This window comes from Gymnodraco acuticeps, unplaced genomic scaffold, assembly GCF_902827175.1.
Source record: "Gymnodraco acuticeps unplaced genomic scaffold, fGymAcu1.1, whole genome shotgun sequence".
NCBI classification, from domain to species: Eukaryota; Metazoa; Chordata; class Actinopteri; order Perciformes; family Bathydraconidae; genus Gymnodraco; species Gymnodraco acuticeps.
Genome location: NW_022990392.1, coordinates 264,838 through 283,673, shown reverse-complemented (window position 1 = coordinate 283,673; position 18,836 = coordinate 264,838). Strand labels below are relative to the sequence as shown.

Sequence of the window (18,836 nt, the reverse complement as noted above, 5' to 3'; positions counted from 1 at the left end):
ATATCCATCCGCAGAAAGATGTCTGGTCAATTTAAAGGAGACCTATCATGCTATATTTGAACAATATATTGTAGGGCCATACCTATATAAAGTATATAAATATAGTTTTTTTTTTTCAAAATACCAAAAAGATCCTGCATTTTAGCCATGCCTCATTTCGCTCTATTTGCTCTTTCCAGCGCTGTTTTTGCAGGGGGCTGATTCTGTGAGCTGCAGCTGACCACGCCCCCCTGCAGGAGAGGGGAGCGTGCTCAGAGATCAGCTGCTGGGCTGCAGCGGGGAGAAGAGGGGGACAAAAAGAGATCCACCGTGTTTTATTCTTATAGAAGTAAGAAGAGAAGTAATGGGGCAGAAACCCTCCTTTTTACGCAGCGGTCCAGACATAGACATCAAACGGCGACACATATTCAGTGTGCAGTTACTTTGGCATTAGGGCAGGGATATCTAGATACTTTCCAAGGTTTGCCATAATGAATTGTGCTACTTTTAAAGCAAGCAACGATGTTTTCAAATCTGTAATCAAAAAGCTCCTCAAAAACACTATCGAAGCACTTCCTGCCGTTGCTACGTTAGTTCAAACGGTAACAACGGACTATTTCTCTTAGCGGATGCATGTCAATTTAAATCAATAAAAGCATTTCAATTAATATTGGGAGTCATGTTGTTACTTGTTCGAGAATGTGGCCATGTAATAAGCGGGATAATGTGCCTTCATGCCGATCTAGATCCCTCCGCTTCTCGTCGGGCTCCTGATCAGCCTGTCGGTGTTCTTTTCCCTATAATGACCGCGTCGCTGCACATTATCCCTTACTTATGATTATATAGAGTCATTATTCATTTGTTTTAAATCAGGAGGCGCAAAAGCTTGCCTCGGGGAGGGAGAAAAAGAGCCACAGCGGAGAATAAACAGAAGGGCAACCATGGCAAACATGCAAGGGAAGTCTTCTTCGCTGCTTTTGTGGCAGACTACAGCGCCACTTACAGGCCTGGCATATGTACTACAGCGTCTCCAGCGCTTTCGAGCAGCAATGGCCGGCCCGTGGCCCAACCTCTCATTCCCCTGATAGGTGGATAATTGACCAATAGCCGTAGCGCCACTTTACTGACGTCAGTAAAGTATTCAAATCTGGATCAGTCAGTATCAGATCCGTTGCAGCCCCGTTTTTAGAGATTTGGGTATGGAGGAAAATAGAGAGGGTTGTGTTTTCTGACACTTGGTGAGTTCCCTGGAACACCGGGGACACATATTCATGTATAAAAGACGTACAAAAGTGCATTTTGCATGATAGGTCCTCTTTAAGTTAAGTTGTGTCGAAATCACATTAGTTTTCTGTTTCTCATTCTGAAAAAACTCCATGAAATATTTGTTTTAATATTCAAAGTGTCTTGTGTCTATAATGACCAACTCCCTGCACATTTCCCTTACATCATTATTAAAAATATACTTTTCCCCAATGTACAGGCAAGGATATTTCAATGGGTTTGAAGCGACGTATTTGAACAAAAAGAAGGTAAGCTATATCTAGTTGATTAAAATGCCATTAAAGTTCTTTAAAAATCAGACACATTTGATTAAACATTATCTTTGCTACAGTGCGACTATCTTCACAGTATTAAAATAGTTAACTGGTTAAAGATGTTCTATTATTTGGCGTGGGACACAGTGTGTTTGTTAACAATGAGCATGTAACACATACTAACCTTTGTCTAATAAGCTATTGGACTAATTAATGGTGATGATGATGATAGGGATGAGGATGATTGCAGTGACCTCAACGCACAGCAGCGAGAACACAAGTGTGAAAACAACAAAGCTTTGTAATGTGAATCCAACCCCAAATGTTCCCGCCTGCAGCCTGGGATAAAGAGCACTTCCAGTGTGGTGTCATAACAGCATGCATGAATTATTTACATACTGCATGCAGTGTTTATTTGCCTGCTTTTTGTTCTTGTCAATACTCACTTGCAGCTCAGTTTCCAATTTCAGCGCACAGTGAGTAAACCTGTTTATTTTGTCTCAGGCACCACTTTGTTTTGAGCTGTAACTAAAATGATCTTGAGCCGCTGGACGAGGAAATATAGTTTTATTCATCAAGCAGTTTGGATCAATACCAACCATGTTAAAGAGTGTACAATGTTTAGTCTTTGAGCAAAAGAAGAAGAGAAGTAGAATAAGTCTTCTCAGTGTTAGGTCATGCTGTCAGATCAAAAGCTGAACTGCCGACAAATAGTTACAAAACACAGCTCAGCCGCTTATTTTGTCCTGAAAGCCATTACAGCAGGGCTCCTCGAAAATTAACATAACACAGACCCCACACAGGCACACCCGCTGAGCTGCACCTGGTTTATCTCAACACAATTAAAATGTATTTCTCATTTCATGTCCAACAACACATGTCAATATCCACTTGGAGCCTGCTTTACAATACACTTCCGTCTTTATAGGAAACAACTTGTTTGGGTTTAAATAACTATGACAGTGATACATTTTGTTTGGTAACTTCATCAAAAACGTATTTGTTTTATGAGTCAAGAAGTATATCAGTATATCAAGAAATATGAACATCTCCAATCCCCATGGAAGTGTGTACAATAGAAAAACAATGATTGATTGACTGTTTTGGTGCAGGTTAATTACATGTAATGTTATCTGAAGACTTAACTTAAGAAAAGCACTAATTGATGTTTTGCAGGATAAACTAATGGAATATTCCAGATGTCTCACCTTGCAGCAGGGACGTTGCCGTTGTCACAGTCTCCGGTACGCCATCCTTGCTGTAGATGGACTGGAGGAACTCTGGAACGCAGTCATTTTCATCAACTATGACAACTCGTACCTGACAGAGGAAGGAGAAGGGGAGAGGAAAAGATTTAAAGAAGGAGGAAGTAAATGACATAAACCTACATAACACACGCTTTTCACTTATATAAAAGACACAAATGTCACATGTAGTCAAAGGGGAGGTTAGGTTTTTGTTTGGGCAGGATCGTAGAAAAACGCGCAATTTGCTCTGGATTGGCCAATCAGATCTGTACTACCCCCTGAAAGTAGGAACAAGGTACTCCTCAACAAAAACACGCTTGTTTGATATCCTGACTCCAAAATGGTGGAACAAGCTCCCCATTGATATCAGGACAGCAGAAAGTGTTCCCATCTTTTGTCGCAGAATGCAAACCCACCTGTTTGTAACAACAACAACAACAACAACAACAACAACAACAACAACAAAGGACTGCTTGAAAGATGCACCAGCACTTCCAATGGTTTGGTTATTTAAAGCAAAGGTTATTCACGGTTAAATTACTGTAGGTTACTTTGGATGAAAGCATCAACTATACAAATTCAACTAAAAACGGTTGGCCCAATTTTTGTTAAAATTGGTGGAAAGTTGTGCCAAAGAAAATGTATTACATTTTTGAGACGATCTGATTCACTGAGCGGTTCACATATTATGTTTAGCTGCGTTACCTTGAAAGAACATTTATGTGGGGTCAGAATAATCAGGAAAAGGTACTCTGCCCTCTAAAGTTGGAACAACCATTCCGAAACTGTTTTCAGCGTGTGTGAAAAGAAAATACTACACATTCTTCTTTTTGAGGTACTAGTTGTTTAAAAATCAAGACTTAAAGCTCCAGAAGTAGAACACACTGAAGTCCGAACAATGACTGAGAAATTGGACTATCCTAGGAGCACTGAAATGCACCATTGGGCTTGGCGGAGTGCCGGATAGTTCCACATGTTTCAAAGTGATATATGGCAAGAAAAACTGTTTAAGTCGAACAAATGATTTCTTAGTTTCAATAACCTAATCATTTTACTTTAATACTATAATTCTACTTGACATTTCATTGGCAATCAATGGGAATCACCTCACTTAACGGAAACAAAACATTTGTAATTCATAAAAGAAAAATAACTGGAACAGACTTGGTGTGTCTGATCTCATGCAGAAATGCTGTTACTGTATGTACATAAACGGCCCAGGCAATCACGTAGGAATGCTGGGGATTAAAAGTCACACAGGCTCGGTGTTATGAACATTTTAAATCTGGGATTACCACTTCAGGCACTGTCCGGAATTGGTTTTCTGTGGGTCTGGAGTCCTTTTCATCTGCGAGTAACCCAAATTAACCCTATCCTTAACCAAAAAGCAGCCCCATCCAACCTCGTGCATAGGCGAGTCCTGACCCTGATCCCTCTGGTTTATCCCCCCCCCCCCCCCCCTCCTTCCCCCTTTAGTGAGGGAGCTTCTGCAGAGTCGGCCCTTCAGTAGGTCAGCGCAGAATGCAATCTTGTGCAATTTTACAGAAGCCCTGAGCTAACAAATGAGACTGTGCAAAAGATGAATTTGTATGGCGTGTGCACGTAGGCGTGTGCGTGAGTCACTGTAATGCTGCCCGGTTCATTAAGGGCACGAAGGCAAACACAGCAGTCTTTACCAGATGTTGACTGCCTGCTTGCAGCATTAAGAAGGAATAAATAAATAGCTGGTAAGAGAGCCGCTCTGACTTTTTCCTCTTCCACAGCAGTATGGATAAACAGCCTACGGATCACACACAAATACACACACACACGGAGCAAAGTGTACCAGTGCAAATGGTAATGGTAAATCGACTGCATTTACATAGCACACACACACACACACACACACAAATCCCGGTAGGTAAGATGAAGTTCTGCAATATCAGTTAATCCTTCAGCAAAGATCAACTGGGAAGCGGTGGACAACAAATTAAATCAGACCATGTCAACTCCCTGAGGTGATTTGTGTGTGTTTGCCAGTGACTGTTAATCTTTGCTTGCCTGAAAGGTTGAAGGTTCTGCACGACATATGAACGTTCAGTACATGTGTGTACTGAGGAAAAGATTGAGAAGAGAGGGGAAGTCAGCTGTAATAAAGCGAGATGAGCTCAAACACACACACACATGATGAACACGCACACACACACAAAGTCAGAGCTCTCAGGCTGGTTAGGTAACTAATGGTGCCGGTGAGCTATCACTCCTGGAAGGAGAAACTTGGAAACTACCTGCAAAATAAAGTCATGCTCAGTGACTCCAGTCAACACAAATACACCAGCTCTGTTCTGGCAGGCGGAGACACATTTCTGAAAAGCAGAATACAAATCAAAAGGGAAAAAGGATGGCTCCACAAAATGCATCGCTTCCACAGTCCAGGTAACACTTCCTATCACAATGATGATAATGAACACATCCAGCTTGGGGAGCAACTGGCATTTAACAGGATTTCATAAGAAAACTAAAAAATGGGTAACTGTATTCCCTTATAGTTGCATAAAACAAAGAGGTGATTACATTACCGTTACATTGAATTACGGGATTTCTAGCAGGATTACAAAGAGAACTAAAAAGAGCATGCTGCCAGAATCTGCTTTATTGTTTTCACTGTCTTTGGTTCATTTGTTCTATTTGTAGTTCAGTAGGTGAACCTATGATCATACAATAGTTTGTGTGTTAAACTAAAACGCATCAGCTCAGATTGTATTTCTGCTTTTGAAACTGTAGTCTGTGCTCATGTGTTCCAGTGTTGGTGAATCGGCTGCCGCCTGAATATGCTGCATGATCTCTGAGCAGAGGGCACATGTCTGATACTAATGTTTCCTCTAAATCATTTATAATCACAACATAATGCATTATTCATTTATTTATTATAATTCATTAAAATTATGGGAATTATATAAACATTTATGTAATTATAAACTGCCATACAATATTTGAAAGTTATATTTATCAAGCTTTATGATTGAGTGTTTACACCATGATTACACAGGGCTTTAAGCAGATAATTACACGTCCCTCTCCCCACTACTTGAATGGGGAGAATGAAGGGAAAATAGAAAGCCTAGATTCAGGAGGTGCTAGATTACAGGCTCAACATGAACTGCTTACAAAAAGCAAGCAATTCTAATGCACATTCGAGGAAAAACTATTAATAAAAAATAAGCCGTTGAGCTGTCAGTCACCATTATTCCAAGTAGAGCAAATGTCTCTAATCTGAGCAGTCTCAGGACAGCTGCATTCTTGTCTAGAATTAGACATAAAGCATACAAGCAAAATGCCATTTTGGCATGATCCCAGGTTGTCATTTTAGATTGGTTGCTGCGCTCAAGTGGGCGTGTGTTATGTAATATGAGCCATAGGCAGATGCCAGGAGAGAGATGGAATTGTTGAGACAGTGATGGACACAGCCAGTATTTTGGTTGGAGATTTAAGTCTTTCTCCTTATCTATTTGTTACCCCTTGATAAAGTGAAACCAATGTGAGCTCAGTGCAGGTTTGTGGGATTAAGAAACAGACCAGAGTAGACCCAAGTGGGGCTGGGGAAAAGATTCAGGGGTGGCAGTAGCTCAGTCCGTGCAGATCCAGTCCTTGAACAGACGCAATCTGATTATCAGCGTCTTCTACAGGGTGGTTGTCTGACTAACATCTCTCAGTACTTTAAGCTTAACACTAAAAAAACAGAACTACTCTTCCTCCATCCCAGGTTACGACTATCCATCCATGACCTTTCTTTCCACCTCTGCACCTCTGTTGTTTCCAAGATTCAGACTGCAAGGAATCTGGGTGTGATACTGGAGGACCAACTGTCCTTCACTGCTAACATCGCTGCTACAGTCCTACAGGTACACTCTGTAAAACATCAGGAGACTAGTCCTCTGCTGACCCAGAAGGCCACGCAGGTCCTGGTCCAAGTTCTTCCTACACCCAGGATATGGTTGAACAATACACTCCACTACGTCGCCTACTGAACTTGCTTTAAGCTTTTGTCATTTCCCGTCCTGACTACCGTAACTCCCTCCTGGCTGGTCTACTCGAAAGTGCCATCCTGCCCGTGGGACCCAGGTGTTCTCAACTAAAACACGCCTGTTTTCTATTGTGGTTGCAAAATGGTGGAACAACCTTCCAATTGATAGCCGGACAACAGAACGTTTCACCTTTTAAATCACATTGAACATATTTGAAGTCTTTTAGCTCATTTGAAACTAATGCACGACTTGAAGAAGTTGTACCTGCAATTTTCCTGCTGTTCTGCGTTTGTATCTTCATTGTTTATTGCACTTATTGTAAGTGGATAAAAGCATCATCTTAATGTAATGTAATGTAATTTACGGATTAAGGGAAATCCTGCCAAGGTGCCCCTGATCAAAGCACTGCACCCCTACACTACTTCGTGGGCGCTCTATAGAAGCTGCATATACTAGGATGCTAAATGCAGAGTGTAAGTTCCACTGTATGTGCTCTGCATGTGTGTATATGGATGACGATAAATATTGGATTGAATTTGATTTCTTCATTTCAAGTCAAGTAATGAAATCCCCTAGCACAAATTAAACATGTTGTTTTGTTGATGGCCAAATGAGCCACACTAGTTGGACCCATATTGTCTCACACTTAGAGATGTTTAAATCCACCCTCATTTGAGTGAATTGCCTCAGTCCAAAAGTATCATGATAGAACGACAGCTCTGGGGAAATAATTATTCAGGAATGGTCAGGTTGTGTCGTACTGTTTGGGTAGGAACCGTTGTATCTTTCCAAAAATAAGACGGATCAAAGGCTAGAGACAACGCTCCAATGTAGCAATTTTAACAAGGTGTTCATATTTAAATGAGTATGTGCTTCTTCATGGAGAACAGGCTTGCCCCTATAATTGTCAGCTGCAAATCGTGCAAGAGGTGAGGGCTTGACAAGGAGAAGCAAATCAAACCTGACAGGTCTGAGATTTTTATACAAGAAATGTAGAAATAAATCTGTTGTATGGTAATATGCAAGTCTTCAGTTTTAATCTGGCTGCATTCATTCAATTGAATGACATATTTGTGGATGTCATCTCTGCAGTTTTATTATACAATGTTTTGTCTTTCACTGATTGTTATGAAAGTTATCCACCATGTGCACCCTCAAACACATCAAGTCAACATAATTAACACTTTAGAAATTATAATTATACAAATTATTAAATAATGTAATAAATAATTATTTGATTTTTGTACCTATATATTTGTGCTGTTAATTTGAATTGATCAGATTTTTGATATTCAAACATCACGTAATTAGAAGAAAAAAGTGTAATAAATAATAACAATTATCCCAAATAATATTATAACTGCTATAGTCCACACTTAACTATTAGCACGGCACATAATGCATTATGAGGAACACATGATGTGGGTGTATGCATTAGATTTGCTTTTTTAAATAACAAATATATATATAATAAAAAACGTTATATAGATTATTTTTAAAGCAGTAGTAATGTAAATAGTATGCTTATTTAAACCGTTGAATGTGGAGTGTGTACAGTATCTTGCTTTGTCATCACCATGCACAATAAACCACTTCATATTTGCTGTGGCCTTTCAGCCCTCCATTATCCTCTGAATTGTTCCAACGACCGGAATTGTGTTCAGGAAGCAGGAAAGAGCCCGTACAGGGGCATTAAAGCTTGTAAAAGGTTTTCCCCTGTCAACAAGAGAGGCCTGCATGACAACATTTCCCTCTGCTGATAGAGTGGCCAGTAAAACGTTGGAGACAGAATTACGACAATTGTTTTCTCGTACGAAATGTGATATGAAAATAAATAAATGTGAAACCAGTTTAATCCTACATTAAAGTTGAATGGACTGCATTTATATAACACTATTTGTCACGGGGAGAATTCTGAGGCATGAACTCAAACGCACGACTCAAACTCAGACTCAGATCGTGTTAAAAAAATAATGACTTTACTGGAATTTGGCACAGTAACAAAACAGGGAAAACAAAAACATTCTTTCGAGGAAAAAACAAGAACTAAGAACAAGAGCTTAAAGGTCCGTGAGATGTCCGTGGAGTATGCTGGGACGTTGGTCCAGAATGAGGAAACGAACTGGCAATGGACAGGAGGGAGCTAGCACAATATATACCCAGTGTAAGGGGACAGGTGGAAACAATCAGGGCGGGGAAAACAATCAGACGCAGGAGACAGATAGGGGCGGGGAGCATGGAGGCCTGAATGAGAGGGAGAATTACTTAACAAGTTAACATAAAGCACAGAACAAAGGGTCATGACAAAACTAACATAAAGAATACACTTTCACAATAAGTTTCTTCGACATGACACTATTCCAGTGACGCAACAAGACACTTTTACATATACAGTAGAAGTCCATGGCCAATTTGGGGTCAAGTATCTTCATTGGTGGAAGAAGTACTTGGAACCTTCACTTGAGTAAAAGTAGAAATAGTATTGTCATGAAATACTCCATTAAAAGAAAGTACCGAATTAAACATGTTCCTTAAGTAGAAGGGCAGAAGTATTATCAGCAAAATATACGTAACTTATGTATTAAGTATGCACCATGGCTCTTTTCACAGTATAATATAATATCATTTTGTTTTATCAGAAAAGCAAACATGTAAAAGCAGTTCACCAAGTTTGTCAATATATTGTCAACAAACATGTCCTGCATCATGTGAAATCAGCATATTATGTATTTGTGTATGTAAAAACTAATAATGAATAATAATGAGTGTTAAATAAATAATAAATAAATCAATTGATGTTACATTCCACCACTCAGTATCTTGCCCATAAGGACACATCCACACGTTACGTTCAGGGGCATGTGATCAAACCACAGCCTTGATCTACAAGGTGCCACCTGCTCAGGAAGACTAACATTCACACACACTCACACCAGTGGCGAACCGTGTCTATCAACTGGACCTTCTGTAGACACACACCCCCCCCCCCCCCCCCCCCCCGCTGCCCCCCCCTCCGCGGCATTATAATGTCCGTCTTTTCACTGAATTGTCGTCTTGAAAAGGGTACTCACAACAATTCCGCAACAACTTCATCTCCACCTGTTGCACTTGTAATTTCAACGTTAAAAACAATAAAACGGCATGAATTGCTTCGTCGCACTCATCTAGATCCTCTGTCTCGAGCCAGTTAACTAGCGGGCCTTCTAGAGCAGTGGTTCTCAAATGGGGGTACGCGGACCCCTAGGGGTACGTTGGAGTACTGCAGGGGGTACGTGAGATTTATTTATGTTAATGAAAAGAAAAACATTTATTTTTATTTTTTTATTTATTCTACTAAAATCATACAAAAACAAAAACGTATAATTCATACACACATGCATTTACACAAACTACTAATAGTAGTTTAACTACTTAATTCAAAGGTTTACAGTAATTCTGGATAATAAAATGGGAAAAATAAACGGGTGCTCTCTTTTCCTCTCCTGACAGCCCGTCAGTCTCGTGCAGCTTGCTGAACCTCTAATAAGTGACCAACAGTAAAAAATAAATATAATTAGTTTAGCTAGTTCCAGAGTAGATAAACTAGCTAAGTGTGTTAGGTCTAACTCTTAGTGTATTTTTGCTCGGCTCAACGGTCCGTCACAGCGGCGGAGCTGTGATCATGCAGAGCTGCGTGTTCTCCGTCAGCAGCAGCTGATCTGATCTCTCTCTCGCGTCCGGTTAGACTTCACTCGCGTCTATGTCCAAATCTATCAGATCTAGCTAGTTCTAGTTAATTATATGACTGCCTGCTTATCAAAGGACACCTAAACAATAAGCGTTGCTTGGCAACGGCGTGTGGCCGAAAAGTATAGCGCAGCATTATGCATATGTTTATATGAGGGGTCAAAATCCCATGCTCATAAAATGCTACTATATTTGTTCTCTTCATTCCCCACGCCCCAAAACAAATAAATAAATATACCAATTTTAGGAAAAGTAAGGAAGTTTGAGCAGTGTGGGTTTTATATTAACAGAGTTTCACATATTTCAAAACGTGAAGTGTACTAACTGCAGTTTGCCTCCCTGTCAGAATGACAAAGATCCTCAGTGAAGCTCAAGCCCATGTTTCACTACATTGTACAACTTATTAAAAAGATCAGTTCAATGCAACTAATGTCGTCTTAGTGTTATTGCATGATGTTAAAATTGGTTTGCCATGAATTTAGTGATGGATTGTAAACATTTGAAATGTAGCATTTAAGTGTTTCTCAGTTACAAGGTTGTTGTTTTAATAAATCAGACACTGATGGTGCAGCACTGTAATGTACCTCTTTATATAGGCGTTTTTTCCCTTAACAAATAGTTTTTGCGCTGATCAGGGGGTACTTGGCTGAATTTTTTTTTCAAAGGGGGTACATGAGTGAAAAAAGTTTGAGAACCACTGTTCTAGAGCAGTGGTTCTCAAATGGGGGTGCGCAGACCCCTAGGGGTACGTTGGAGTACTGCAGGGGGTACGTGAGATTTATTTTATGTTAATGAAAAGAAAAACAAATTTTGAGCAGTGTGGGTTTTATATTAACAGTAACACATATTTCAAAACGCGAAGTGTAACAACTGCAGTGGCCTTCCTGTCACTGAGAATAACAAAGCCCATGTTTCTCACTACATTGTAAGTACAACTTATTAAAAAGATCAGTTCAATGCAACTAATGTCGTCTTAGTGTTATTGCATGATGTTAAAATTGGTTTTCCATGAATTTAGTGATGGATTGTAAACACTATATCTGTAAAGCGTCTTTGAGCACCTGTAAAAGCGCTAACAAAATATATCTATTATTATTATTTGAAATGTAGCATTTAAGTGTTTCTCAGTTACAAGGTTGTTGTTTTAATAAATCAGACACCGATGGTGCAGCACTGTACTGTACCTCTTTATATAGGCATTTCTTCCCTAACATAGTTTTTGTGCTGATCAGGGGGTACTTGGCTGAATTTTTTTTCAAAGGGGGTACATTATTGAAAAAAGTTTGAGAACCACTGCTCTAGAGTACCCTGGAACCGAGGGAAACTCTGGAAGAACACGCCCATTGGCTACAAATCAATATATGATTGGTTGATCAAACTGTCAGTCCAAACGTCCGAGAAGGACAAATAAATCAACGTAACACTGTAATATTACAGATCAACAACACAGATACCATTCTCATTTATTCATTTTATATACATTTTATTTTTATAATTAAATCGATTTTTTTGTTTGTTTTATCTGAGTGTTCCAGGGTATTCTCTGAATACCTTGAAGGCCCTGACGGTTCGCCACTGACTCACACACACCTTTTGCCATGGCATCGGGAGCAATTGGTAGAAAACCACTCTACCTCGTTAGCCATAGCCACCCTTTACTATAAGAAGAAAATCAAAGTGTCTTACAATCCATAATATAATCAAGTATATGTGCATCACAGGCAGTATGCTCAGAGTTGAATACAGCACAGGTTATCTGTGGTAGTGTGCAGAGACAGAGGGGCAGCGAGGTGGGGGCCGAGGTTACAGTGTCAAAAAGGTGCTGGCTTTAGCAGCGCTGATGGGACTGTATATGAGGATGTTCAAAAGCTTAACCCGGCTTCAGAGGGCAAGCCAGGGCAGGAGTGTGGGCAGACAGGGGCAGAGCACAACACCATACCAATCCATTTCTTTCTAACCATTGGATCTCATAATCCTCAACTCATTCTACAAATGTTCTCATGTTCCCTCTCTTTCTCTCTGCACAGGCTCTTGGTGCTCTGCAGTCCACAGGGGCCCAGAGTGGAGCAGTTGAGGACAGATCGGTTCAGCAGGACATGTTTTCGCCTGAGGCCAGAGTAATGATGGAAACCAGACCAGATGCATCAATGCCTGCAGCGGTCAGCCGCTGTTATCACACCTCCTGACAACACAAGGAAGTCACTGGGAATTCCAAAGCAGTCATTCTAGACAGACAAGTCTATTTGGGTTGGACTAAAAACAATATGCCTATGCTGTGTCTCAATTCTAGTGTTTACAGTGCCATGTCTTGCACTGTGAACACTTTTAGAGTGGGTGGATTCTAACCATGTAGCGTCGTCTCAAAACGTACACAGCAGCAGAGCCCTTACCGGAAGTGACGATCACTAGCTAACAAGCTAGCAACAATCGTTCTCAGTACCAAACCATTATAGCCTAATTGACTATACATTTAATGGTGGCTTCTTTATGGCAACAGTATAGTGGTACTAAAATTGGGAAAAATCGACATTTATAATATTTAATTGTAAAGTGCTGTGTTAACCTGAGAAGAGAATTGTGGCTAATCTATGGATGAAGAAAGAGAGCTGGATACGGCATCGGAGGCGAGGCCACGTTCATTCCTATGAAAGTTGCTCACTGCACATGAAGCTAAAATGACCTGACTCTCGAGAGTATACAGTAAGTACCTGTCTCTGGGCCAATAGAGCACATACGCTTGCATTTTCCATAAGCCCGCCTCCAATATACAGCGTCACAGGCAATCTCGGCTCAGTCAAATTAATGGAGGGCACTAATCTCTCTGGATTTGGCTATTAGCCTATTTTACAACCTTTAGGCCATAATGTTTTAAATAAGGCCTATTGAAGTGACCGTAGGTAGTTGATTTAGCTAAAAAAAAGTATTTGCTGATTGCCATTGAGTCTTTTACAATGTACGTCAATGGGAACAAATGGGAACAGCGTTTGGCCACTAGGGAAATGTGCTCCAACGTCCAGCCTACTTCCTGGGGGCTTTAGCCAATCATGAAACTTCCATTACAAAGCCCAAATGGCAGTCGGTGAGTGCAATACGTTGACTGTACTCAACAACAAGATCAGAAGTTCGCAATTTAAACGCACTGCAACACTCTGAGACTAAAACTGGACATGTAAATGTGTCTTATGTTAAGGATTAAGTCATTTCTACAAGCACATCAGGTCAAAGGCATCCTATAGGATTGATAAGTTAAAAATGTCTCCCGTTAAACAGAAAAAACAGCAATCTGGAAGCCCTAAAACCAAACGATCATTTTAACTGCAACATTTACAAAGTATAACCGTCAGTACACCAACTTGAAATCAATACAATTTAATCTAACATCATTTCAGCAGTTTAAATCTATGTCCAGCTCAAGGACTTTGCAGAGCAGACGGGGGTTTTATGACTATGTGTGGTTACTTTATTGTCTGTGAGATATATCATAATCCCCACTGCTCACCACAGTCCAAGATCTGTCATCCAGCCAACTGTTCCTGCACCCTGTCCAAGAAGTGTGTGACAACAACTTCAAATTGAGCAGATCAAAGTCAGCCGTGATTCATGAGGAACAAGAGGACGTCGGACGGCAAGTAGAAAACCTTTTCATTTGAGGACTTGTCAAACATTGTTTTCAGTGTGCTGGACAGACTGTGTTAGTCTTGACGAGACAACCTTGTAATGTCAACATTCTTTGAGGTTTAAAGACCATTACATTTGACAGTGGAATTGTGACCACACACACACACACACACACACACAAACCTACAAACCTCGGCAGCACTGCTCATGCTGTCCAGGCCCTCGCTGGCTCGCACCAACAGAAGGTAGCGATGCTGGTCGCTCTCGTAGTCGATAGGACGGGTCAGGCTGATTTCACCGGTCTCTGCTGAGATGGAGAAGAGGCTGCTGGGATTGATGAGAAGGCTGTAGCTGATTGGTTTCTTCTGGAAGGACACAGCAGGGGTGACTAGGAATCTGGGAACACATGGAACGAATAGACTGAGTGTGCAGAACAGAGTGGGGTAGAAAAGAGTATATACAGTATATCTGAATGGACTTGATTTGAACCCAAACCCTAACCCACATAGACCTTTTCCCAACTCATAACCCCAACTTCTTATTAAAAAGGGACCTATTCTGCTCATTTCCACGTTCATATGTTTATGCTGTGCCTGTGTACAGTGATATGTCTCAATGCTTTAATGTTCAAAAAGTGCTTTATTTTTCTCATACTGCCTGGCCTGCAGTTTTTTTTCTTTTCACCCTCTGTCTGAAACCAGAGCAAAGTCTGCTATGATTGGTTATCTGGGCAGCTCTGTTGTGATTGGTCAAGTGCTAGGATAAGTCCCGCCCCTTAGCCTATCAAGTAATTTGTTGGAGCACAAGCCAATAGAAGCCCCAAAAAAGCATAATAGAGTTTCTTTAAGGTTCTACTGGTTTTTACAAACATTGGTTACAAGTAATTGAAAAAGGTGACAGTGGCAATAAACCTTTTTATTTTCTTTTAAATATAACTAAATTCATTCGGAAGATCATATTGCAGAATGAGGTCAAAGGAACAGAGCAGAGAGAATAGTGGTTTTCTGCTAAGAACGCTTCCTAACTGAGTGAAATTAACATGGCCGCCATGATAGGAACTGTTTGAACTCTCTAAATGCCAAAGAATCTGTGCTTCAGTGCTTCCTTTATTGTATTCTTTAGCATAGGGATTCCAAACTAGCGCCTATACCCTCACCTTACTACTTCCACTGAGTTTGCACATTTGATTGGATTGTTAACAGTTTGTGATGGAGAGAGAGAGGAGGTTATTCTAAAGTTTGCTTTTATTGTATACCCTACACTTTAAGGAAGAGAGCCTCATTTAGCTTAGACTGTGACTGCAGTCAGAGTTCACTCAGAAACAGAGTGGGAAGTGTGTAAGGGTCGGTTTGGAAATTGGCAAAAATCTGAAGTTTTGAACTGATGAATTGTGTGTTATAAATAGAGTTGCTCAAACTAAAACCCCACACTAGTGTAAATGCAGCTTTTCTTTAGCATCACAGATGTATTTTCCTAAATCCATGAACATGCTTTCAATAATATTTCTTTGAGCTCATGACGTCATCCATCAGGGTCAAGGAAAATTGCTTAGAAAAAAAATACATTACATTTCAGTTGTTTGACCATTATACAGCAGTCAGGTTCTTGGCCTTGCTCTCCAGCTCTCTTGTTTCAGGTGCTTCCCTTATTTACAGATGTTTAAGATGTGTTCAACTTGCATTCCAAACACTGAAAACTATGTGAAGTTTATGCAGCAAAGCATAAATGTTACTGTGAATCACAATATTGCCTGCATCTAAAAATCCACTTCCTTTGCAGTGGTTAGCTTAACACACATCCTGCATTATTATTGGCAGTGTTGGCTGCGGTGCACACAGGCTGTTGCGTTCCACGATTCTGAGAGGAGACATGCATGTTAATTGGTTTAATGCCGGGTTAGGCTTATATGACGCCAATGCAGTTGCACTTAAATTGACAGTTCCTGTTCTTGCAGAATCTTTTAGTGTGTGAGATCATAGTAAAATGCACTTTGTTGTTTTGGAGTGTGTCAACTAAATGAAATGAACTAGCATGTTGTATCACCTTCTGGGCAGTGGCCGATAATGATTACACTTTAAGCCAGAGGTTGTTGGGTGGGGAGAAATGGCCTCAAAGTAGGGAATTGCCAGCTGACTACAGAAGAGAAAAGTGCATATGTGTACCCTTAAAAGGAAATAAATAGATTAGAATGAAGTACACTGAATTGTAATTGCATTGCAACCATTGGTGGACCGTGCATTTTCAAGTATTGTAATTCATAATATATTGTTATAATAATAATACTTTTTCTGTATTTTACTATCTTAACCTCAGTAAAGGATCTGAGATTGTACTTGAGTGTAGCAAATCCTATTTAACTACTAAACATTGCATCAGATAAACCTCAAAATTTAAATAAATATTCATTTGTACAGCATAATTGATAAATAATGCCAAACTTTGATCATATCCTGCATTACCACTTCTAATTAACACATGATCCAAATGTGGCAAAGTCTTAAAGGTCATTAGAGGAAAGAAGGATAGATTAGATTTAAATATCTGAGAGCTAAGTGACCTGAAGAGTGGAGTACAGTAAAGTACTTATCTGTACACTATGTCCACCAGCAGAGTACAGGTGTAAGATGCTGAGTAGTAGTCGTTGCTTGTTATTTATGAGACGTGCTTTCTAACCCCTACATCATTCCCCTGATGAAGCCCGCGTAAACAACCTCCTGGAATATCCACTTCAGTAGTTTGCCAAATGTGTCGGTCACATAAAAGCAGCTGGAGGCAGATAATGAGACCAATCCAAGGACACTACTCATAGCTGTACCATGTGTGTGTGTGTGTGTGTGTGTGTGTGTGTGTGTGTGTGTGTGTGTGTGTGTGTGTGTGTGTGTGTGTGTGTGTGTGTGTGTGTAAGATATGCAGGCATACACAGTTTCAAGTGTAAAGGCACTCATGCATAAGTTTATCACACTGATACACGTGTTACATTCATCATGAAACCACTGCATTAATTCAACACTGTGTGTGTGTGTGTGTGTGTGTGTGTGTGTGTGTGTGTGTGTGTGTGTGTGTGTGTGTGTGTGTGTGTGTGTGTGTGTGTGTGTGTGTGTGGGTGGGTGTAAATCAAGTTTCGAAGGCAATGCTTTTACTCGTGTGCTGAATATCATCTATTCAGCAGTCTGTGAAATATGAAGATGTGTTAGCACCTCCAGAAAAAGAAAGACATATTATGTGTGCACATCAAATGTCTGTGATGGATTCATCTTATTATTCATCTTAGCCATGTGAGACTAATGTTCATCTGAGTGGAGATCAATCATGCCATGTCTAAAGCTGGGTATACACACATTTTAAGAATGTTGTTTTAACAGCCATTGGACTATGCTAGACTCTTACTTCCATTGATAAGTGTCAATAAAGACTTTGTTGAAGCTCAAAGGCAGGTTTGAGTTTCTCACTGGAGATCTGCAACGTTACCCAGTACGTTTCCCAATAATGCTAACAGTCATTAGTGCCAAGTTGACCCTACTGTATGTTCTAAAAGAAAAAAAGAAAATGTATTGAATGGACTTGCAAGTGGCTAGAAGATGTAGAGAGTGTGGCTAGGTCATTTTGAAGAGATACTTTGAGGAAAGCTAGCTACGTTTTAGTGTATTGATTATATTATAGAAACAAAGGAGTCTACTTGAGGTGTTTCAGGCAGGGGGGGGGGGGGGGGGGGGGGAAGACAAATTCCCTCTGGAGGGAACTTTGGGATTTTAGCCTTTGCAGACCAATTGCTGTATGCACAGAAATCTATATAACACAGCGAGGGAAGTGAAAACCTCAAAAGCAGAATAGGGCCTCTTTAAATAATCGACTGATGAAAGCAGACCAACACTTCTAACATTTCAGAAATGAATGTCCAACAGCTGAACATGATCGTCCCTCACTCCCCCCTGTAAGCTGTTTCTTAAAAGGACGGCCAACAAAGCCAAAATTCGATCGGACTCCTAAATAAGTCGTGATTAAAATAGTCGTGTATTTAAGTGTGCACAGATGCATAAACGTCTGTTATATGAACCTCTCTATGTGGATCTCTAAAGAAGAAATGCATGTAAACATATTTTGTGTTTCAGGCCCCCATATATCATCTGGAGGCCACAGATAGGACAGGCTTTTTAAAACACATCATGTATCCAAGTGTGTGTGTAAACTCACGGCTGTCCTTCAGGGGTGTTTTCAGGTATGGCGATGGTGAAGGAGGCGTTGGTGAACTGGGGGGGCCGGGCCCCCGCCACCACAGAGACCACCACAGGGGCACTGCGGCTCCCCAGCCGGTCGGCAGCCACCACGGTCAGCAGGTACTCCCTGTCCCGCTGCAGGGGGAGGCCGGTGGTCCGCACCTGGCCGTTCTTCCTGTCCACCTCGAAACGACCTTCACCGCCTGCAGACAGAAGCAATAGGTTTGAGGATAACATTACATTCCAACTCCAGAACCGTTTGTTTGCTTTCTAAAAGTTCAACACTTTTTATTGAAAGGCTATAATCTAAATCATTGGCAGTGATGAGGAGTAGTGACATACATGTCCCTGTTTGACTATTTATTTGTGTAATGAAATACCGAAACTGCAATTATCTTTAGGCAATACAACATGAATTATGTCTGTTTTCATTTAACATTGCTTCCCCACTGTAAACATCCTCTCTTTGATTCTTATCTGACAGCGAAAGATATGCCTACTTTTTAGAGA

At 40.5% G+C, this 18,836-nt stretch overlaps 1 protein-coding gene across 1 annotated transcript in view; it reads right to left on the bottom strand.

The window, feature by feature from the left end:
• Positions 1 to 18,836, bottom strand: part of LOC117551614 (neural-cadherin-like) — a 508,256-nt gene that overhangs the window by 359,165 nt on the left and 130,255 nt on the right. The window contains exons 3-5 of the mRNA XM_034224543.1: positions 18,304 to 18,529; positions 14,304 to 14,508; positions 2,726 to 2,837 (exon numbers count right to left, since the gene is read on the bottom strand). Of these exons, the coding sequence (XP_034080434.1) occupies positions 2,726 to 2,837; positions 14,304 to 14,508; positions 18,304 to 18,529 (543 nt within the window). The remainder of the gene's footprint in view (positions 1 to 2,725; positions 2,838 to 14,303; positions 14,509 to 18,303; positions 18,530 to 18,836) is intronic.